Source organism: Phodopus roborovskii, unplaced genomic scaffold (assembly GCF_943737965.1).
Source record: "Phodopus roborovskii unplaced genomic scaffold, PHOROB, whole genome shotgun sequence".
Classification (NCBI taxonomy): domain Eukaryota; kingdom Metazoa; phylum Chordata; class Mammalia; order Rodentia; family Cricetidae; genus Phodopus; species Phodopus roborovskii.
The window spans coordinates 5,672,930-5,696,826 of NW_026126433.1; the positions used below are offsets into that span (position 1 = coordinate 5,672,930).

A 23,897-nucleotide genomic window follows, 5' to 3' on the forward strand; every position below is an offset into this window, starting at 1 on the left:
GGGCAGTCAACACCCTCTTCTGGCTTCCACAAGCACCAAGCACAAGTGTGGTGCAGATGAAATACCCACACATAATTTTTTAAGCATGAAAGGGACACGGATACTGTTAGCAAAACAGTGATCACTTCCTACCATCAAAATAATGGTAAAAGAAGTAATGACAATATCAAGTCACAACACAGACAAGAATCCAAAACCCTTCTAGGACTGGTAGTGATTTTTATTTAGTTTTGTAAGCCTAAGGTAAAAAGCATAGGCAGTAACTTTGACTAGTCAATAAAAAGTAACTCCACCAACCCACAGGAGGGCTGGAAAGTACTTTCTGAAAGAAAATATTTAGAGAAAATAGACATTCATACAAAATTATAAAATGCCTGTAATAAGAATAAGTGCATTTCAAGGAAAGCACAAACTCAATTTATAGAGCCAGTTAAAGCCTTAAAAACTTTAAGTGGACATTGAAATATGCAAACATTTATAAACATTCTACAAAAGATGTCATCTTTTCCTGAGTGTACTAAAGCTACAGACGTGAGGTGATGGGCAGGTAGGGTGGGACCCTTCAAGGACATTTTCTTTCTACACACTGCTTCCCTCCTTCTTCATATTCCTGTTTGGAAATCCACATCTGTTGAAAAGTACCCTGTAAGATGGAAAGAAATATTACATAATTATGCCTCACTTTTTATTAGAAGGTAGTGTTTTTACTCATAAATGTCTTTAACAACTGCTACACTATTAAAATCCCTCCTCCAAAATAGTACTGTACCCCTATGCCTTTTGCCTTCCTCAAACTCAGAGACACTGTTTAGTCTACCCTAACCTTTTGGGTCTAAGAGAACATTAAGCCTCTCTATACCTGTTACAGCGAATAGGAATTACAAAGGGGCTGGTAAAGATAAGACAAATGGTCCTAAGACAGTAATGGAACCTGTCACTAGGCCCATGCCAGTATTTCAGATCGTAGGAGAAAAGAGGGAATGCTCTACATCTGGCCTCCTGAGACACAATCTGATTATCCCATCAAGACCCAGCACAGTAATCTCACTTGGCCCACAGAGCCAACTCCTGATAGCCTTATCAGGAGTTGGGAAATAACCAAACTTCAAGAAGGAATAACTTATAACTAAGTTCATTACACCTAGGCCTGCCCAGTGCCAAAAGAGGTATTATAAACAGGGGCTCTCCCTGAAAAGGGAGACTCACTATAGGCTGACAAATGTCCCCTAATAAATGTACCCCAACATGGAGACAAGTGCACTGGAGCAGACCTGTAGTCTCAGCGTTCTGGAGGCTGAGGAAGAAAATGGCAAGGTGGAGGCCAGCCTGAGGTTGTTGGAGGGTGGGGTGTCATCATTACATGTAAATGTTTAAGTAGATACCTACCAGGTCTTCCACTCATCTGTCAGCTTTTAAGTGCAAAGATCAATAAAGCACCAAAATAATTCTTAGTATTTTTTTTTTATTAAACTTAGTATTTTCAATGGTATATTTAAGTCAAAGAGTCATTGTTTTGATGGAAATTTCTGCTTGTATTGAAAATTTATAACTCAATATTTAATAAAAAAAATCACTACCAGGAAAACCAGTGCTGTTCTAGGAAAAAAACTGAGTCAGGAATAGTTACTAATAGTTCCAAAAAAGATGTTTATCAGTATAGAATAAATATTAAAAAGCATTTTGAGTCCCAACAATAACAGGAGAGATGTAATAAATAATTTTTCAGAGAAAAAGATGGAACACTGTCAGATAATAAAATTCTCTTCATAAACTGCTGCACATCAATCCCACTCTCACAGTTCCCCCTCCTATCTTCATTCCTATAAAGCAGCTCATCTACTAACCAAAGATGCTAGAATGGAGCCTCCGATCCATGAACTGAACCTCCGCTCCACCGTCGTGTTGTTTGCAATCAGTTTCAACCGCATGCTCTGTAAGACAGGAAGCATTAGGATATCGGGACAGCCACAACAGCCAACCTGGAGATTCAGTGCTGAGAAAACTCCAGGGCCATGCTGGCACACACAATTAATCCCTGCACTTGGGACACAGGGACAGGCAGATCTCTGAGTTTCTAGCCATTCTGGTCTACAGCCAGGATTAGATAACATCCATATCATACACCCCTCCCTCCCTCCTTCCTTTGCTTTCCCCTCGCCCCCACCCAATACACAAGCACCTACACACAAAAAGGGAAAAATACTTGCTTGACATCAAGTAATTTTACATGTTGTCAGGTAGCTAAGCCAATAGATGACATAGGTTAGACTACTTCACAAGCAAGGTCCCAATACAGAAAATAAATTGTACAACTCAGAACTGGACAAATACAGGCAGCTAGCACCTTGCCAAGTAGGAAGACACACTGGCCTATAAAAACTGAAACTGAGCTCTAACTTTCAATGCCCATAAATTATCTGAATACCCTCAGCATAATACTCCCCTTCAAATTTCATTTCTGCAGCAACAAAGAGACTACATGCAGCTGGAAGTCTTTGTCCCTTGAACAGTTCCACTAATAATGTTTTATGAAGCTCCTTTAAACACTGACACTGTTACTTTGTGATCTCATTTAGAGATGTAAATATGGAAATTATATGTGTATATAACTCAATTGTTAAACATAACAAGTTGACAAACCAATATAAACAAAAGCTTTTGAAACTGCATAGTAAAAGGACAGCACTTGCAATTCATACACATACTTCACACTAGGTAGGTGTTTTATTCATTTGCACCTTGAGCCTCCCACCAGAGCACCCTATATCTCAACTCTACCCAACAAAATGCCAGATCATGTAACTTTTAATTCATCCTGCTTGTCTTCCAAATCAGGAAGCCAGCAGGGCGGCTCCTATCTGCAACCCCAGCATTCAGGCGGGGGGGTAGGGGGGGTGCAGAATGCTGAGTTAAGCTAGTCTGTTCTACAATGGTACTACAATATATGCCTCATCTCAAAAAACTAAAGACTTAGTACTTCTGTTTTGGACATGGAACAGCCCAGGCTGACCTTGAACTTATGATCTTTCTGCCTCAGCCCCCAGTAGCTGCACTAGGCTGCTTCAATACTATATTTAATCTCACTTATTGTATTAAGGGATGTTTTCCTCCTCCCTAGGAATCTACCTCTGGGGATAATTTCCAAGGCATCCATACCAGAGACATGCTACACAACACATATGGAGTATTTCATAATGAAATAAACATTATGTGGTGGGGTAGAGCATAGGACCAGGGGAGGCGCTGGTACAGGTATCTGTTCCAGTATGAACTTTTCTCCTGATATTTTCACTGATTTTAATTACTCCCTAAAGGACAAGAGTTTCTAAATTACTCTTTAAAGCAACAACAACAACAAAAGACTCATTATCTTAATTATGTTTGTGTATGCCTCTGTGAAAATATATGCATAGGAATGCTAGTGCCTGAAGAGACAAGAGAGGGCACTGGATCCCTAGAGTTACAGGAGGTATGATGGGCCTATATAGGTTCTGGGGACTCAGTTTACACAGGTGAAGCACAGACATACTGCAGCCCCTAAATTACTCTTTAATGGACCTCAGACCATTCACGTCTATAGTTGTATTGGTAGACTTCCTATGAAATCCAATGGTCAGAACAACTACTGCAGGTTCCTCTTTAGGGTCAAATGACCCTTTTACAGGAGTCTCATATCAGATATTTACATTACGATTCTTAACAGTAGCAAAATTATAGTTATGAAATAGCAACAAAAAATAATGTTGTGGTCAGGAGTCGCCACAACATGAACTGTATCAAAGGATCGCAGTAGTAGGAAGGTTGAGAACCACTGGTCTAGAGCATCCAACAATGCAGTTGGTGAAGGCAGATGTCAACAATGAAAATGTATAGATACCCAAATAGCACTTCTAACTATAAACATACAGCACATGTAAAACAGGAGCAGCCAAAACCAGACCATTTCTACACACATACAATACCTTTTAAAGCCTATTACACCTGGTATTATATTGATACATGTAAATGACCTCTCCAGGTTCTCTCCTTTGAAAATTACCATGTGCCCTGTATGTGTGCACACTTATATGCCAATGTGTACGTGTGTCAATAAGGTGGAGAAAGACAGAAATGCAGAGAGAATGCACCCACACATGTACACACAGCACACACAAACATCAAAGAGATTCAAGTAATAGAAGAGGAACCAAGTAGGACATCTTGATTAATAACAGACATTATTCACACTGTAAAGGCACACAATTAACTATTAAATTCCATAAAACTAAATAACACAAAGAACAAAGAAAACTTACTGGTGGAGTTTTCTGAGAAAGTTCTCTATTTAACCTGTCAGTGAAACTCTGTATTAGCGTGTTTCCTCCTGCTACAATCACACTGCCATAGAGACCCTAGAAGAGAAACATCATTTTCAAACATTTCCAACAACCCTATAGTATGGTTTGGTGTTGGGAGTTGGACCCAGCTACCAACTTCATTGTTTTCCCATTTATTTAGTGTGTGTGTGTGTGTTTGTGGTGTGTGTAAGAGAGAAAGAGAGAGAGAGAGAGAGAGAGAGAGAGAGAGAGAGAGAGAGAACATGTCACAGTTTATGTGTAGAAATTGGAGGGCATTTGTAAGTGTTCTTTTCAAGCATGTGGATTCTGGGGATTCTTTAGGTCAACAGGCTCTGGTAGCAAGCACCTTTACACACTGAGCCATCTTGCCAGCCCAGAGCCACTAACTTAAAACAATTATTCTTAAATTTGTATTTGTTCTTATTGGCAGACAGAAACTAATATCAGTGGTACATTTGGTACTCATCTGCGTTCATCTGGAAGTCATCGTATTTTAAATTAGACACAATTGTTTTATGATCATGAGAGATAATGTTCCTTTGCTTTTTCTCTTTTGTGGGGATGATGCAATAGTTTTAACACAGGCTAAGCCTCCTAAGTAAAACAACTTCATATTCATAGGGATATATTTACTCCTAATTTGTATGTATGTATTTATCAAAATGTAAATGTCAGCCTTCTCTTTTAATTGGCTATGTTCTTAGTTTTAAAACCTGCTCCAAGCATCTAAATCATCTAAGTTTTAAAACAGAAAATGCAAAAATTGGGCCCCACCTGCTAATTAAGTAAACAGAAAACAACTTCAGTACAAACATCCTATTCTTGCAGATTTATTTAATTCCCTACCCTGAAGTGACCTTGCATGGGAGAAAAAAAAAAATTCAAAACTTAAGAGCAGAAAAATAGCTCAGTGGGCTGGTTAGAGGTGATGGTTGTGCATGCTGGCCACGAGTTTGACTCCTGGAACCCATATAATGTTCACAAAACTGACCCTCCATACACAACACACAAGAAGTCAATTCTTTTTAAAATTCTAAACTAACACTTCCACTATCCTGGAAGAAATTATTTTCATGGTCATTCAAAAGCCTTTTGTGAATATGCTGTTTACACTATTCACACCCACACTTTAAGCAAATTAACTTGAAGAAAACAGTAGATTATGAAATAAATCTATAGCTTAATAAATTATAACTAATCTAAATAAGCACAGTATATAATCAAGTCAATATAGTGTGTTAGCATTTTATAGTGGACAGAGCAGAATACAAAAATAATCTAATACAATCCATGTAAAAGCCGCATATTTTAAACCACACCTTTCTGAAAAGTAAATGTCAAGAAGTCACCAATTTCTATGTACTTTGATTTACTACATTTTAGAGATCTAAAGTAGCAATGTCCAAAGAAACTTTATGAGGATGGAAGTGTTCTAGGAATGTGCCCTGTCCAGGTGAGCAGCCACAAACCATATTCACAGAAAGGAGAGTGCAGTTCAGGATCTGAGCTGGAGAGTGCAGTTCAGGATCTGAGCTGAGTGAGTGTCGGCTGTACTGGGCATCGTTGGTCACACACCCCTTTCCTGGTGTCCATCTCCTTATACATGGTTACCAACAGCCCTCAAGGTCAGTGGTCAAAGCAGCACACCTAATCTAGGTGGGACATTTAACTGCCATAAGAGACAGTAACAGGAGACTGGCACTTACCGGTCTGATGTCAATGTCACACATTCCAACACTTGTCGTGACAACATGACTGACTCCCAGCATTGTGTTCCCAGATAATCCCTGAAACAAGAGTGCAAGCATTCACATGGAAATCCCTACTGCCAAATTTAGACTAAGATCTCCACACAAGAAAGCCACACTTTGTATAAAAGGGCCATAAACACATAGTTGTATATGACTTTATCAAAGTCATATGAAAATGACTTTTTAAAAAATTGGCTTCATACCTTTACATTGGAAGGGTCAAATAATCCTTCAGGAATTTTTAGCCGCTCTGCACCAAAATCACAGTTGTAACCATTGGGGAATTCGTAGTGGACAGTTGGCATCTGCGCAGCCACTCTGCAAACAGCAAACAGTATTTCATAAAAAGCAAATAACCCTATTCAAATGATAAACCACCTATAAAGAATTACCAATCTGTGAGGGGTCAGGGTACAAATACCTAAGAGCAGCATCAGAATATACTTTGTTTTTGGGCTACACACACTTTCCAACTCTTTATGTGTAAACAAACAATAGCCCTTATTCCCGAAGGTAGTCACACAGAAAACATACTGTTCATCGTAGGTGGAGTCTGACACCTGAAGGACTGAAGCTTGAAAATCCTGGATGACACACTGTGGACAGAGAGAAGTAAGAAACAAGATGCAGAGTTGCCTGTGTAACCGACCTCGTTGTGACACTGTGAATGACATCACATCAGTTTCACATAGCTGAGTGAGCAGCAACACACCCAATTCTACAGTTACCTGGGATTAACAACTTAGAACACAAATTAAATTCATTTCTACAGCTGTATTACACAATTTAAGTACATTTCAATTACAGTACTTATGGAATAATGAAAAGAGATTACAACACTGCCTCATCATTATCTTCCTTAAAAATTCCTGGATTTTAAAAGCAAGATTTTATCACCTGGATACGTGACATGCAGACAGTTCACATCTTATATAAAAATTTCTAGTGACTACAGGCTGATATGGGAAACCTTGTCTAATGTCTGCACAGAATCATCACTACACATTCTAACATATACAACCTTGGGTGCAACATGCTCTCAGAATACACTTAGTCAATTATGGCTTTCATATCCCTTTACTACTAGAAATTAGTACCTAAGGAATGGCAAATTTACCCACCGACCTCTCACCCACATAGGTCTACACATTCAATAAAAAGTCTCATTGGCTAACTGTGGAAGCAATGAGACATACTTCTGCATGTCTAATTAATGCTGGAGAAGAAATCATACCTAAGTTATACCAAGTTTGACATGAACTAAAAGCATCTTTTTTGTTTTTTGGGTTTCTCTGTGTACCCCTGGCTGTACTGAACTTCACTCTGTAGACCAGGCTGACCTCCAACTTGTGCCTAGCTAAAAGCATCTTAACAACAGTATAAAACAGTGTGCTAAAACTATTTCTAAACTAAAACCAAGACTTCTTCCATTTTTCAAACTGCTATGTAGCAGTTTGTTTATAGAGACTCTTTGATAATATGGCAAGTGCTCCCCACCCCTAAGGTATTCTTTTTGTCAAATGTTAAAAAACATGCAACTTAGAACCAACACTTTATAAAGACATTAGGGATTACTTACATTGCACATGTAATTGTGCCAAGACCTTGTAACCTGGGGCAATTTCTCTTTTCTTTTCCAGTTGGCTGGAGAGCCTTCCCGAACAGCCTCCTGAGAACACCAAGAGCACATGCTAACTAAGAGTCTTCCCCACACAGGAGCGGAAGCACAAGGCAGGGCTCACTAAGAAACTTCTCACGCTACTTACTTTTGATGCAATCATATATGGAGGAATGAGTTCTATATTCATTTCCTGGAAGAGTTCTCTGCACTGCATGGTAATGAAGTCTCCAGCAAGAGGGGATTTCACAATGCCTGAGAATCAAATCAAACAAGGTTAAAGATGCCAAAAGTATGAATCCCTTGGGACTGTGAATATGTGTAGATTTCTTTTAGTAGAATTATCCAAACTATCCTCTCAAAGCATGAAGCCATATATTCATTTAAAACATATCACTTGGGAATGAATGGGCTCCAATATAGCCTGGTCTGTTTTCATTATCTGTGTCCTCATAACAAGGAAAGTCACCTTGTGCCCTCATTAAGTAGTTACCTTGTTGAAGGACATAGCCATCATGGACTGGAATTGCAGTGGTGTGGGTGGCTCCACTGTCCAAAATCAGCCCAGTAGAACGACCATTAGCAAATCTAGTTTAAAGCACTAAGGAAAAAAGCATCGAGGCTCCAAGGATAACGCTGATTATGACAGAATGGCTCTTGTAGTGTTCAAGCTGGTTCTTTAAACATACTGTATCATTTACATTGTATAAAAGCTTGTCAAGGGAGAAAAACGGGTGTCAGTAATTTATCTATCTTGAAAACAAACTTCCACAGGCAGGACTCCCAGAGTGGTTTCTATGCAGAACACTTTTTTAATTAAGCTGGTTAAAATGGGCATATTGAAAACCTCTACAATTGACCAAAAGGCTTACAAAAATTGAGAAATTTTTTAAACAAAACTTACACAAGGCAAAAAGCTGTGACCCTTGGGGTGGGGAATGCTGGAGAAGCACTGTGCTGAGAAGGCAGCTAGGGGTAGTTCCAGCATCTACCCCAGTAAGCCCAACAAGCAATTCCCCCATTTCCCCGACTGCACACAACAGACCTATATGCAAGTTTGGGCCTTTCACTGGTTCCTTAACTATTACGCCACCCCACCCCCCCGAGTCTGGTGACTAATAACATTTCAGAGGAGGTAAACAAAAAAGATGGGTGGGGGTAGAGGGCACAACAAGGCTGCCACTAACATTCCTTAAAGGCAGAAGATACACAAAACTAATCCAATCCATCTCTTCCCTAAGGGTATCTTGTTTAATAAAGCGGAGGTCAGTTTATCTGCAAAAAGAAAAGCTTGCATGTCCTGGAAAGATGAGGAAGAAACCACCCTACCTATTCCTGGGATTTCAACAGTAACCTGGTGGAGGATGAGGATGGAATAGGAGCAAGTAGGAGATACAAGAGGCAAGAGAACATGGTAGGCTCAGAATAGCCTCAAAATAGAGAAGAGAAAAGGAACCCAGAAAACCATCCTGACTCAGCACAGAATGAGTTCAGAAAGACTCCAGAAGCACACAGTACCTACCAAAGCTGCAATCTGCTGCCTACACATCAGACACAGGATTACTATCTGAATACATACCTAACTCAAACACTACACCGAAGACCACAATAAAGGCCTAATGACATGAATACAGAGCTCTTCAAAGATGAATTATCAACAGCCAATAACATGGGAAAATGTTCAACACCCTTAAATCTACCACAAAAACACAAATTAAAACCACAATGAAATTTGATCTCACCCAAATCAGAATGGCTATCAGCAAAAGAACAGACAACAGAAGCTGATGAGGATATGGGAAATTAGAACTCATTGCTAGTGATAATGTAAATTAGTCCAGCCACTATGAAAATCAGTAAAGAAGGTCCTCAAAACATTACTTAGTATCCAGTTAGGTCTACTAGGGCTAGGCCAAAAGAACTAAGTGAACACAGCATAGAGATACCTGCATACCCACGCTCATCACAGCACTACTTAAAATAGTCAAGTCATAAAGTCAGCCTAAGTGTCCATCAACATGAAGAGAACTGGTCTACACATACACTGGAGCTTTGATCAGCCAGAAGGAATGAAATAATGCTGCTTGCTTGAAAATTGGAGATCAAATTACATGAGACAAGGCAAACAGATATACATGCAATGTTATTTGTAAATTCAAGAATTCTTCACAGATACATTACAAACACGTGCATTTGAGTGCACAAATAATCGTGCGTGTGCTCATGCACACACACACACACACACACACACACACACACACACACACACACCCTGGAAGGCAGAGTGGAAAAAGAAAGAAGAGAGACTATTAGAGCACACGTAATCCAAGGGGGGTTTAAGGAGAGGAAGTGGGTGAATATGGTTTAGGTACATGATATATTTGAAGGAGACTGTGTTTATAAAACCCAGCACTATGTATAATGATTATATACCAACAACAGGAAAAAAAAGCTTAAAAATACTCAAAGATAGGTAGAAGACTAGAAAAAAGGAAAACACTTCTTCACTAATATCTTAGACACACAAAGAAAAGTCATCACATTGTTGAAGGATACGCTGTCAAAACTGCAGTTTTGCACAAGAAGAATGCAGGAATGCTGTAGTGCTCGAACATCAACTCTGTCAGTTTCTCTCTCTTTGCCCTGGTGTTCCACTGCAGAAGGGAGGAAGGATCCAGGTTATTCAATGTATAGATATTAAAGCAATGGCTATTTCATGCTACTTTACAGAGCCATATTGGTGGGGAAAAAAAAAACAACAACAAAAAGAAAAACAATGATATTAAGAACTGCCTTTTTAAATAAATCATAACAGGCTATTATTAAATAGGTAAAACTGTCAGCTGCTATGAGTTCTAAAAATAAAGACTTTTCAAATCATAGGGAAATCAAGATTCTAAAAGCCAAAGTATTATTAGATATTAAATCTGGTAACCAAAATCCTAAATTTAAAACAACCAATTATCCCTGTTGTAGCTGGTACTCACAAACAAAGCCAATTATTTCATTTGCTGGAATGTTTTAACAATAATAAAAATTAAGCTTTCCCTAAATTTCCAAACTCAAAACATAAATTCCAATGACTCTTTAAAAGGAGGACCAGTAAGAAGGCTCAGCAGGATTTCACCACCAAGCCTGATAACCCTAGTGAGATCCCTGGAACCCAATGACTTCATGTTGCTATCTGACTTCTACAAGTGTGCCTGGCACATGAGCACCTATGTATGTGTAAACACACACATGACAAATTAATGAGTTGCTTTTTAAAAAGAAACGCTACAGATGAGCAGAGAGTAAAAGAAGAAAATGGCAGTGGGCCTCACCGGTGCTTCTGACATGAGAACAGGATGCAGGCTGGCTTCAGATTTCACATGCATCTTATAGGTGTGATCCAAAATAGCCTGGAAACTATCCCAGTCTTCAACTAAAACAGAGAGTCATGGTCTGAAACAAAGCTTAGCTGACGATGAATGAATGAGCATCTTCTAAGGTGGACAGACTGTTTCTGTGACTTACAAATTAATACCTGAATATACAGAATCTACTTTGTAACACAGAACATTACAGAAGAGGCCAGTGTTATTTTCTGCATATAAAATATATCTGGTTCTTCCAGGTGGGCCTCAGATCTGCCCCAAATATAAGTGGAGTGCTTAAAAGACAACAGTTTTAGCTAGGGGCCAGGTGAGTGATCAGAAGAGAAAGAAGACAAAGGAAAGCAGCTTTCGGGCTAGACACAGCTACAACCCGGAAACCAGGAAAACAAACAACAACAACAAAAACTTGCTATCAGAAAAATAAGATTTAAAGGCATTACTAAGAATTCAGAGAGTAGCCAAACATGGCAGTGCATGCCTTTAATCCCTGTACATAGATACCACTGGGGAGGCAGAGGCAGGCAGGTCTCTTGAGTTCATGGTCAGCCAGGACTAGAGATAAGCTTTGGCTCAAGAAACAAAACAAACAAAACCACAGATGTCTTCTGGCATCCCCTTCTACTGTTCCTGAGGTACTAGTTAACTGGTGACAGTTCTACTGGACAATTAGTAATTTAAAATGCATGTGACCTTTTGAAATTAATTGGCACTATTGTTTACAATGGTTTACAATGTTTTCTCCCACAAGCCCATTGGATCTTTTTTTTTTTTTTTTGAGTCTGTGGACTTCACCAGTAGCTGGGACATATGTTTCCCTCAGTGTAACCTCAACCTACCTCTGAGAAAACTGACCACCACTTGACTCTCCCCCCACCACCCCTAACATGAGACTGTTTATCCTCCTTCCTGAGCACTCCTCTCTACTAGCCAATACTGAACCAGTTTTCAACAGAAAGCCCATTCTTATTCTTAACCTCTTATAAGTCAGTCCCATGTCCTTTCTGGGACATACAGTGCAATTCCACATCTTCAATGTTTTCTCGTGACTTCATAACCGATGTCCCACACTACCTGAGTCAGGCCATTCACTTGCTGTGTGGGGCCATGCAAACCTGACTCTCTACAGCATGCTGTCTGGCACTCATCTAGTCAACGGTTCCTGGCACTGACATCAAACGTCCCTTGTATGGTATTCAACTTGTTTGCACAGTGGCCTATGTTGACTACCACTTCCCTCCTGTGTTTTTAGAGCTATGGGCACAAGATAGAAGGTGGTGGTCCTATGTGACCAGCCTCAATTAAAGCCTTATATACAGAGTCTCTGCTGAGCCCTTGGTGGACAATACACATATTGCCATTCTGTGCAGTTGAAACAGGAAACATATCCCACGCATCCACAGTGACAAGGCTTGGTCTCCTCTGGATTCCATCCCCTTTCCCTTTTTCCTTGGACTCATGTGTCTTTTCAGTATGGTCCCATGAGTCCTAGGAGTAGCTTACCTCCAAGTTTTATCCCAATACTATAACCCTTCCTCCTCCCCCTTAAATTCTTATCTTAGTGAATGTATTTATTTATTTGTCCCCTCAACTGAAGTTCTAGGAAACTTCATTCTCCTCTCCTTTCTGCCTCTTCAGGCTCTTAGTGCCATCTGGATCCCTAAAAGCCACTTCAGGATCTCTGCCATCAGGGGTTTAAACCCTCATTTCCATTGGAAACTTTCTCCTCTCCTATCACTATTGTGATATTTTGTTTGTGTTTTAACAAATAAAGCTTGCCTGAAGATCAGAGTGAGGAGCTAGCCACTAGTTAGCCATAGAGGTCATACAGTGGTATCACACACTTTTAATCCCAGCACCCGGGAGCAGAGGCAGATGGATTTTGGTGAGTTCCAGGCCACCCTGGGCTACCCAAGATTGATCCAGTCTAAAAGAGAAACAGAGCCAGTCAGTGGTGGCTCACACCATCAATCCCAGTACCTTGGATCATATACCTTTAATTCCAGTACTAGAGAGGTGGAGACAGGAAGGGATATGAATGGAAGGAGAGGGAAATATAAAGCAGGAGGAGACAGGAGCTTACTGCATTCAGTATGAGGATTCTTAGAAACAGGGTCGCTTTCAGCCTGAGAATTTGTAGAGACAGGATCTTGCCCTTTCAGGCTGAGCAGTTGGCGAAATAAGAGGTGGCTGTGGCTTGCTCCTTTGTTTCTCTGATCTTTTAGCATTTACCCTGATATCTAGCTCTGGGTTTTTATTAAGAACAATTAGAATTCAAGCTACACACCTCTAATACCATTGTTTCCTGACCACACCTACATAGCTCTTACCCAATATACAATATACAGTTTCCTGTGCATATACCAAACTCTCCAGACCACGTTTAAGGGAAAGAATACTTCCTGTACATCTTTATATTCTCAGTACCCAAAATATTACTTTGTGGAATTAAAATAAACACATACCTGATATCTATCAGTTACCATTTTATATCTAAAATGACTGTGAGCACTATTTATAATCAAATCCATACCCATTCCATTCTTGAGTGGTGAGATGGCTTCCATGTTCTCCCTGGGTACGCGGAGCGCATTGGTATCTATGTAATAGGTGGGACCACCCTGTTTGCCTTTGTCACCATCTATTTCCATCATGGTGCTTCCATCATCTCTCTCCAACACCATACCAATAGCCGTGGGGAAATCAACCTGGGAGAGTTAAACACAGTATGAAGTAATATCTGCTTTCGTTGGGGGGTATTTCTAATATCTAGTGCCATTTTTGTTTTGAGTTTCTGTTTGAATTTAATTTTAATTTTGTACAGATGACTCTTGTCTAAGTAATTCTTATCACTGTTCTTACCTTAGGGCAATCCTCACCAGCATAACCAGCCCTCACTGTATACGATCCAATGTCAAAAACAAGGGCACCAACTTCATCTGAAAAGATTAAAAGACAATTATACATGGCTTTAATCCCATTGAGGGAGACAGAGTAGAGGCAGACAAATCTCTGAGTTCCAGACCAGACTGGTGTACAGAACTAGTTCCAGGCAGTCAGGGCTACACAGAGAAACTGTCTCAAAAAAGAAAACAAACAAACTGAGAGAGAGAGAGAGAAAGAGAGAGAGAGGAGAGAATGAGAATACTACTAGCAAGTAACATATTTTGTGTATGAAATCAGACTATTTGCAAAAATTCATTACTTTCATATACTATTAGCTAGAAGCTAGCTTTTGTCATTGTTTTCAAACAGGGTCTCTCTTTGTGATGCTAATTGTCCTGGAACTCACAGAGACCCAGCGATCTCTACCTCCCAAGTGCTGGAAATACAGGCATGCACTACCATGTCTATCAGGCTTAAACCTGGTTTTAAATATACCTCCAAATTTATTTAACATTGCTTACCAATAGAGGTTTAATCAGGAAAGACATGGTACACAAACAGGAAGTTCCCTTACTCTTAAAGGGGCTGTTTATAAACACCTATAGTCACAGTATAAGGAGACAAACTGAATGAATGAATGAATGAATGAATGAATGAATGAATGAATGAATGACAGGAAGAAGGGAAGCCCATCGCCCTGGTAATCCTTTGAATTGAGGAAACAAGGAATTGTTACCAGAACCTCAGAGAGAAGATTTTGTGTGGGGAGAGCAGTTGGGAGCTATGACATTACAGTGAGCTATGGCTGCCTGCTCAGGGAGGGAGGACCAAGCTCATAGACTCCAACCTCCAGGGAGATTCTATAATCTAGCATCCAAACTGGAATACTTTTAACTTGGGTCAGAGGCACCAGCTTTTAATGATTATCCTACAACAAAAGGTGCAGGCAAGAAGTACAGTTAGCCTGCTGTCACCAAATCAAAGCTAAAACCAGAGGCCAAGGAAACCACTGAGGCCATCTCTCTATAGGCACAGGAAGAATGCAAATGGCAACAAGGCAATCTTGGTGACAAAAACCAAACCAGAACAAGACAAACAACAAAAACAACAAAACACACCTCACCTAGTATATCAGAGAACCATTTCCTTATCTATAAGAAATTATGTTTCATGTAATCAAGAAACTCAGCAAAACATGAAAACTGGAGAGCGTGGAGAATCTGAGTTTTAGAGTGTAATTATACAGGCCAAATAAAAAGCATTAAATGAAGGTCTCACTGAAGCTACACATCCTAGACATTAGGAGATGGTTTAATGTTGAATAAGAAAGCTGGCAAATTTTTTTCAAATTCAGGGAAAAGCCTCCATTCATCTTTTTCATCCCAAACAGCAAGCATCCCAAAACAATGCATTTTGGTTTTTCAGTGCTGACTTGTCAAAGGATTTCTTCCCCAATATTTAAAACACTAATACTATTTACCATCATTGAATTGCTAAGACCTTAAGAGAAGGTCTTCTATAATGCTAACTAAAGCTATAAATCACAACAGCCACTATGTGCAGTTCAGTGCTACCTACAGACACCCAAAGAGAAATTAAACAGCTATTCAGACATCCAGCTTAGTGCAATTCCTATTTTAAAAGGAAACACACATGCAATTGTTTCAATGAAAATGTCTCCTATCACCCCTGATATCTGGGGAGATTTAGAAAGCATGAGCTTTGATGTAGGAAGTAGTCACTGGGCTCAGACTTTGAATTTAAAGTCTCATCATTCCCAGTTTGCCAAGTTTGCTTTCTCAGCTTCATGCCTGGGTTTCAATATGTGAGCTCAGAGATTCCTGCTTCTACCACCATACCTGCAATGCCTCCCTGACACGATGGACTCTTCTCCCTCTGGATTCATAAGCTAAATTAAATTCTTCCTTCTAGAAGTTGCCCTGGGCATGGGTTTTTGTTGCTGTTGTTCTGTTTTAATCACAATAACAGAAAAGTGACTGCTACACCATGTGAACTGGGTAATTTAACGTCTCTGCCTTAGTTTCCTAATTTGTAAAATGTACTTAATATTTCCTATCTCATAGAATACTATAATAACAACATATCTTCAATGCTTTAACGTATAAAAGCACTTCGAATAGTGCTGATAAATAAGCACAATAAATATTAGCTAACTGTAGTTATTACTGTCACATTTCTTGCCAGGGAAAAGACATATAAACTTAACAGTTTCTAGAGAAGCAGCTACAGTTCATTCATACAAAACATACTTAAAAGGAGTGGGCAATTATTTACTGACTCAATACAGATGCCAATGTGTAGTGTGTGACGATACTATTGGGTGCATGTTATCGGTACACAGCAGAGAAAGAAATGGCCTTTTCCTCATCCCAGAAACTATTTGCTCCCAACTTACAAAGGAAGTCTTAATTTTTGGCTTGTTGTTTAACTTTTCCAATGCTTTCTTCATTAACGCGGGGGATAGAGGCCCCATCTTCTGTCAGCATCCTCGCAGAGAAGAGTCCCTAACTAGTTGCACGTGACAAAACAAGTACTTGGGAGCCTTGACTTCGTTATTGTCAATCTATAAAAGGCTCCTGCCCGTTTGGACGGGAACACCAGCGTGCACCTCAGCACTCCGCTCATCTTGAGACCGGGCACACCAGGAACAAGGTGTAGTCTGTAGCAGCAGCGTCAACACCGTGTGCGACTCGCACCCAGCGCCCACCCCGAGGGCCCAAAACCTCCGCGAGCTGCCGCGCTGCGGAACCGGTACGGTGAGGGACCCGGCGAGCCAGGTGACTGCCATCAGAGTCCCGCCGGTCCTGGAGCCCCAGGTGCAAGACGCGGCAAGCTCCTCCCTCGAGGCCATCTCCGAGAGCCCACGGCACGCGGGGCTCCGGGTCCGAAGAGGCGGAGAGGCCGAGGCCCGAACGGAGACCGGAAGAACCGGCCAAAGACCGGAAGGGTCCGCCGGGGACCGGAGGGAAACGGAAGCGGCCAGGGACCGGGCCGGTCGTTCCGGCCCGCATACCCTGAGGCACCGCCGCGCTCACTCACCTCCGCCGTACACGCCGCCGCTCATGGCTGCTGTCTGGCGGGGACTGGCCGAAGACTACCGGGGGAAAGATATCAGCGGCCGCGACTCCACTTCCCGAGAACGCTGGTCCCGCAAGCCTGCAACTTCCAACGCCGCCCCCTCCGGCAACAAAGCAGCGGCCGCACGCCCGCTGCACAGCCACTCTTGCTGGTGTCTTGTATCAACCAATGAGAAGAAGCCCGGCTTAGCCTTTAGCCAATCAGAATGTGGCTCTGCTGCATCCCCGCGCGGTTTAGCCTTTTGAGCCAATGAAAGACAGCTGTGGGGGCGGGGAGAGGTAGAAACGACGGAAGAAGGGAAAGAGTTGGGGTACGGGCAGGAGGGGGCGGAGCTTTGCGACGGGTGAAGTGGGCGGAGGCTCGCGAGCGAGCGGTAGAGTGGGCGGAGCTTCCACAAACAGATGGGAGACAGTGAACTGGGCGTCGCGCGCGAAGAGAGTGGGAGGGGATTTTCAGGTGGGCGGGCGAGTGGGAGGAACTTCGTGGGAGTGGGCGGGGTCTTAAGGGTGATCTAATGAGGTACTTGGGAGTTATGAAGCCAGGCTGCACCAGCAACCGCGCTGTGGTCGTGGAGAGAGGCCGACCCCAGCAGCCAATGGGAGCCCAGGCGGAGAAAGGCGGGTGCCGACAAGGAGTCTGGAAATTGAATTAGAATTACCTCCTAGAAATTCCTGACCTTGGATTGTGATGAATTCAGACTTTTTTTTTTAATCAGAAAAAACTTTAACTAACATACGTGAAATAAAAGTGTGTTACACTTTAAAACGATCAACAAATCAGATATAATAATATATTACTGCATTAAAAAAATGGCTATCTATAATAAGAGACAGTATATTATTCCGACTAGATTCAGACAGTACTGGAAAAAAAAATCATGACATCAATTTCTTTCATCCCATGAAAGTCATTCACCAAGAAAAAAAACTCATTCACCAAATAAAAATGGAGCTCCAGTCAAGGAAGCACCCAGTTCTAAATATATCCCCAATCTGTGTCTACTTTCTTCGTCTCCATTTCTGCCAGTGTTGTTCAGAACACTGTCTTTTCTTCCCGGGATTACTGCAACAGTTTGTTCCCTCTGCTTCTTCAGGCTTTACAGACAGCTTGATCTATAAAAATGCCCAAACTTGTGTCATTTCAATACTCAAAGTTGAGATTACATGTATCTTCATAACTAATAGCAGTACTTAAATTGGAGTGTCAAGGGTCTAAGGAAAGTTGAGTAAAACCCCATCCATTTCAGTGCCAGCTAGGTGGCAGAAATTGACCTGTCAAGAATGGAAAATACAGCTATTAAATAACACTTTCCTGTTCAGCTGATATGGTGTGCTGTAATCTAACAGTGATGGCTAAGGTTGGGGAACACAGATTTGAAACAAGGTTTCACTGTGTAGGCCAAACTAGTCTCCAAGCTGCAATCCTGCCTCTGCCTCCTTGGTTCTAGAGCTGTCTGTAGGTGTGTGCCATCATTACATTTTATGTGGCTCAGAAACATTTTTAAGAATCCTATGATACATGTCAATAAACTTAAGCTAAGTTTTGTTGTGGCATAACCAAATGTATTCACTGCTTTGGCTCTAATAGCAGAGCTAGTAAGTATGATTGAAGCTATGTACCTGATTACACTGTAGATGAAGCATGTTTGCTGCCGAGTGACCTACTGGGAGGGCTTGCTTACTTCTCAGACACCTAACACAGCCTGCCTGACTGCTGTGTGTTGTGGTCCACATGATCATCGTGCTTACTGCAGATCAGCACCCCAAAATAGTTCTATTTCTAGTCTGTGTTTCATGCTTGACTAAAGAAAGCTGATGAGTTAGTTATAAGGGACCGTGATTCCAAGGCACACACTTTTAGTCCCAGAATTTAAGAGGCAGAGGCAGGTGGATTTCTGTGAGTTTGAAGTTAGCCTGGTCTACATAGTGAGTTCCAGGCCAGCCAGGGCTACATAATGAAACTCTGTCCCTCTGCCCCCCAAAAAAGACTATGTATCCAATAATGAAATATTTAAGAGACATGTTTTTAGTTTAACATATATAGTAATACATTCAAATCATTACCATTTAAACACTTAGCAATTCATTTACAAGTTTGATGGATTTACACATGTATATCCCTCACATGTATCTGGAATATCTCCCATCAATGTTAAGAGAGTATACTCTGGAACAATAATAACTCTTTGGGCTGAGGAAGAATCAAATATTTGTCCCACTAGTCCCATTAGTCCAGAGTTCAACAGAAGTCAAAACTGTTCATCCGGTCTGATGATAGCATTCTGAGCTAGCTGCACATAACCCAGAAGAATCCAAAGTCTAAATGTAGGGTAAAAAGGGTCAGTTTCAAAACACCCTAGCCAGAACACCAGAGCCAAGGAAACACCCTGCTCCTAAACAACTCAGGACTTGAAATCCAAACAATCCATGAGCACAAAATCCAACCACTCTCTGAGCTTGTTCCAAGCTCAAGGCTTGAGATCCTACCAATTCCCACCCTGAAAATCTTCACCCTAGAAAGCTTCAACCCAAGAAACCCTATATAAGCCCTGAATTTGTCAATTTGGGGCTACCTTTTTCTACCCTGGCAGAGTCAGCCACTCACTCCTGATAAATCTCTTGTAGGGTTTGTTGTCACAACTTTCTTTGACCAGAGCAGAGCAGAGATGTAATGGCTCTCACTGTAGTAGAGGAGAACTGCTACACTTCCTTGGGGAAACTTCCCCTCAGCAAAGAAGGGCTGTAAGTGGAGCGCAGCTGGAGCAGAGCAGATCTGTATCAGTTTTACTGGAGCAGAGTTGTTACTCCAGGGGAGCTGAGAAGAGCTAGAACACTTCTGCAGAGTAGAGCTGAGCCAGAGCCCAGCAGAGTTATTACACTTGCATCAGGGAAATGTTTCCTGAGCAAGGACTGTAACACTTTGCTGGGGAAACTGTCCCCAGCTGGAGCAGAAATGTAACAATTCTGCCAGGATACCTTTCCCTTCAGAGCTATAACTCTTGCACCAAGGGCAAAGAAGACAACTTGAAAGATTGTTGGGAAGCTGTGCTTAGATGTTTTTGACAAAGTAAAAGATAAAGATATTAGAAAACATATCATTCATTCATAATGTCAATTCAGCTGTCTCAGTGACTTAATGAACCTATTTGGTAACCTTCAAATTAACTTCCTCACTCTATATCTGATGTGTTAGGACTAACCACACATTAAATACATGAAAGCACACACTTAAGCCTTTGATAATTCTTTTTTAAAACAAGATCTCTTACATCCAGGCTGGCCTTGAACTCACTATGTGGCATAAGATGGCCTCAAATATCTGATCTTCCTGCCTCCACCTCCAGTGGTCTAGGCATGGACCACCACACCTACACCTTGCTTAACACTATGCAGAGGATCAGAACTAGGGCTGCACAATGCTCGGGAAGCACTCTACCACCTCAGCTAATTATTAAAAAGTGAAACATGACTCTAAAATTAATGACCCTAAAGTGTTGAATTGTAGAACAATCTGCTGGGAAAGAAAAATTAAGAAACAGCCTAAGAGAACTCAGTAATCATAACATTACTTCCTTTGATATGATACAGTAATGCAGATTGTGTGTGTGTGTGTTTGGTTAGTTTTGGGGACAGTTTCTCAGTGTAGCCCTGACTGTCCTGGAGCTCCCTCTATAGACCAGACTCACCTCAAATTCAAAGATTCGCCTGCCTCTGCCTCTGCCTCTGCCTCTGCCTCTGCCTCTCTCTCCCTCCCTCCCTCCACCTCTTTCTCTCTCTCTCTGCCTCTCTTCCTCTCTCTGCCTCTCTCTCTCTCTGCTTCTTTCTCGTGCTGGGATTAAAGACATGCACCACCACCATCCTCAGAAGAAATTTGTGGGTTTTTTTTTAATTCTTAAATATAGGAAATTTGGAGCTGGAGAGATGGTTTAGTGGTTAAGAGCACTCGTTGCTCTTGCAGAAGACCCAAGTACAAGACCCACATGGCAGCTCACAATCATCTATATCTCCAGTTCCTGGGGATCTGACACCATTTTCTAACCTCCCCAGACACTGCACACACATGATGCACAGACATACATGCAGACAAAACATCTACACAAACAAAATATGTCTTCAAAAATTGGAAAACTGCCAGGTGGTGGTGGTGGCGGCACAGGCCTTTAATCCAGCACTTGGGAGGCAGAGGCAGGTGGATCTCTGAGTTAGAGGCCAGCCTTGCCTATAAAGTGAGTTCCAGGACAGCCAAAGCTGCACAGAGAAACCCTGTAGTGGAAATCTAGTAAAGTCATTGTATCTAGGGTAAACATTAGAATGAAAAGTTGTTTCTTACTGTATTTAAGGTAACAGTAGTATGTATCAGTGTTTGTTGAAGGTACCTAGACCTTGAAGAAAAGGCATTAGAAAACAGTGACTGTTTTCTGTGGTTTATAGGAACTTCCTTGGAGGTCTTGAATTATTGGATACTCCAAAAGTGCACAATAAGTGCTAAAGTTGCAGGGCTGTGATGATTTCCTTTAGAGAACATATAAAATACATCAAAGGGGGCTTGATATGAGCAAATTGTTGTGTACAACCAATAAATACTCTTCTGAATGGACTTTGAGATTCAGTTCACAAAAAACTGTTCCTCTCTCCTGCCAGAGAGTCTAAAATTAAATTCTGGGGTGACTCTCCTTCTTTGAATGGCCCATTCAACGCAACACCTGACAAAACCCTGCCAAGGAAAACCAAAATAAGAAAAAGAAAAAGAGAAACAAAAGAAACTACTACACAATACATAAAAGAGAAAAATAATGGGCCTGATCCCCAACACACCACAAAACACCAGAGTCTGTACTATATGTTATATACAATATCTGAGAGCTGTAAGATGTTTTTTATATGACTATTTCTCCCCTGTAGCCTATTGTCTACAGTCTTGGTTGCCTCTCAGTCAGATTAAAGAACAAAAACAACTCAAGACTATTATTGGCTGTTTCTTTACCTCTCCCAAGTACAGCTATCACAACTGGAAGTGTGTGGGATAGGGGAGTAGCTCAGCGGCAGTGTGTATGATTAGCATGTTCAGGGCTCTGAGCTACAAAAGAAAGCAATCCAGTTGTCCCTATTCATACTTGGATCACTTCTTTCTAAATCTGGACACTAGGTACACCAATCTAGAGGCAATATACATTGAAGACCCATGCAAGTAAAGTCATCTGGCCAAACAGCAGATGCTCAGTGTGGTAGTAATTGGCCCTCATTAGCTTATAGGGTGTGGTACTGTTAGGAGGTGTGGCTTTGTTGGAGTAGGTGTGGCTTTGTTGGAGGAAGTGTGAACTTTGAGGTTTCCTATGCCCAAGATACTGCTCAGTGTCTGAGTCCATTTCCTGTTGCCTTCTGATCAAGTTGTAGCCAGCACCATGTCTGCCTGCACGCCTGCCACAATGTTCCCCACCATAATAATGGACCGTATCTCTGAAACTATTAGCTGCCAGCTCAATTAAATGTTTGCCTTTATAAGAGTGGCCATGGTCCTATGGCCACGGAGACAGCTGACCTGAGCTAGTGGAAGCTCATGGACTATGGACTGACAGCTGGGGAACCTGCATAGACCTGAACTAGACCCTCTGAATGTGGGCGACAGTTATGCAACTTGATCTGTTGCGGGGGTGAGGCTGGCAGTGCACCAGGACCTATCCCAGGGATATGAACTGGCTTTTTGGAGCCCATTCCCTATGGTGGGATACTTTTGCTCAGCCTTGATGCAGGGGAGGGGCTTCGTCCTGCCTCAACTTGGTACACTAGACTTGATAGACTAGACTCCCCAAGGAAGGCCTTACTCCCTATGAGGACTGGCTGGGGGATGTGGATGGGAGGGAAGGGGAACAGGAGTTGGTATGTAAACTGAACATTTTTTTAAGAAAAAAAAAGAGAGAGAGTTGCCATGGTCATGGTGTCTCTTCACAGCCATAGAAACCCTAACTAAGACACTCAAAGACTGACTCTGAGTCCAAATCAATAGACATTGCACTTTGAAAAACCTCAGTAATATCCAAGCATGGAGAATTTCCTGTGTTCCTAGGTGCAACTTCTAGCTTCACCCCATGGGAGCGCTAGTCTCCTGTCCTTGTAGTACCACACCAGCTATCACTGGCACAGCCGGTCCATGCAGCAGTCACTATGTAACCTCAAAGATCTCTTCCATAGCTTTTATTAAAGTCACTGAAGGTAAAAGCTATAACTGTTAGACACAAGTTAGAAAACAAATTCAGAAGACCATCTCTGTCAAAAAATAAGAACTTTTTAAAAAGAAAAGGAGATAGACCTAGAATTACTTCATACTGTAAAATACATAAGCAATAAAGGCAAGTTTCAACATAGACATTTTTTGCAATGCTACATGTATATATATATGGGGAGGCATAGAAAGCACCATCTTGTTTACTGACATTTTGTTCAAGCATTGCTGAGGTAACAGGCAACTGAGATCTGGACTTCTTATCACAGGGGTGTGGTGGTTTGAATAGGGTTGGTTCTCATAGGGCCATATATTTGAATGCTTGGTCATTAGGAAGTAGAGCTACTTAACAGGGGTTAGGAGGTGTGGCCTTGTTGAAGTAGACGTGGCCTTGCTGGAGGAAATGTCCCACTGGGGTGGGATTTGGGGTTTCAAATGCTCAAACCAAGGTCAGTGTCTCTCTTCCTGCTGCCTTCAAATACAGATTACAGGACTCTCAGATTCCATGCACACCTATGTACCACCATGTTCCTCGCCATGAGGATAATGAACTAAACCTCTGAAACCGTAAGCAAGCCTCCCTGATTAAATGCTTTCTTTTATAAGGGTTGTT

The 23,897-nt window shown here is 41.5% G+C and overlaps 1 protein-coding gene across 2 annotated transcripts; it reads right to left on the bottom strand.

Annotated features, from left to right (window-relative positions):
* Window positions 1-199: 199 nt before the first annotated feature.
* On the bottom strand, window positions 200-17,327 carry Actl6a (actin like 6A). 2 transcript variants are annotated; one of them, XM_051185838.1, is made up of 14 exons: window positions 17,027-17,327; window positions 13,943-14,019; window positions 13,614-13,788; window positions 11,030-11,130; window positions 10,263-10,360; window positions 8,200-8,294; window positions 7,855-7,961; window positions 7,668-7,757; window positions 6,623-6,684; window positions 6,292-6,406; window positions 6,044-6,124; window positions 4,296-4,391; window positions 1,845-1,931; window positions 200-643 (listed from the first exon to the last, which is right to left on the bottom strand). In XM_051185838.1, exons 1-14 carry the CDS (start codon window positions 17,049-17,051, stop codon window positions 563-565), a joined length of 1,290 nt encoding a protein of 429 aa, XP_051041795.1. In that variant the 5' UTR covers window positions 17,052-17,327; the 3' UTR covers window positions 200-562. The 2 variants fall into 2 exon arrangements, with proteins under 2 accessions (XP_051041795.1, XP_051041796.1); XM_051185839.1 differs by lacking the exon at window positions 17,027-17,327 and adding an exon at window positions 16,383-16,619.
* Between the last annotated feature and the right edge of the window lie 6,570 nt (window positions 17,328-23,897).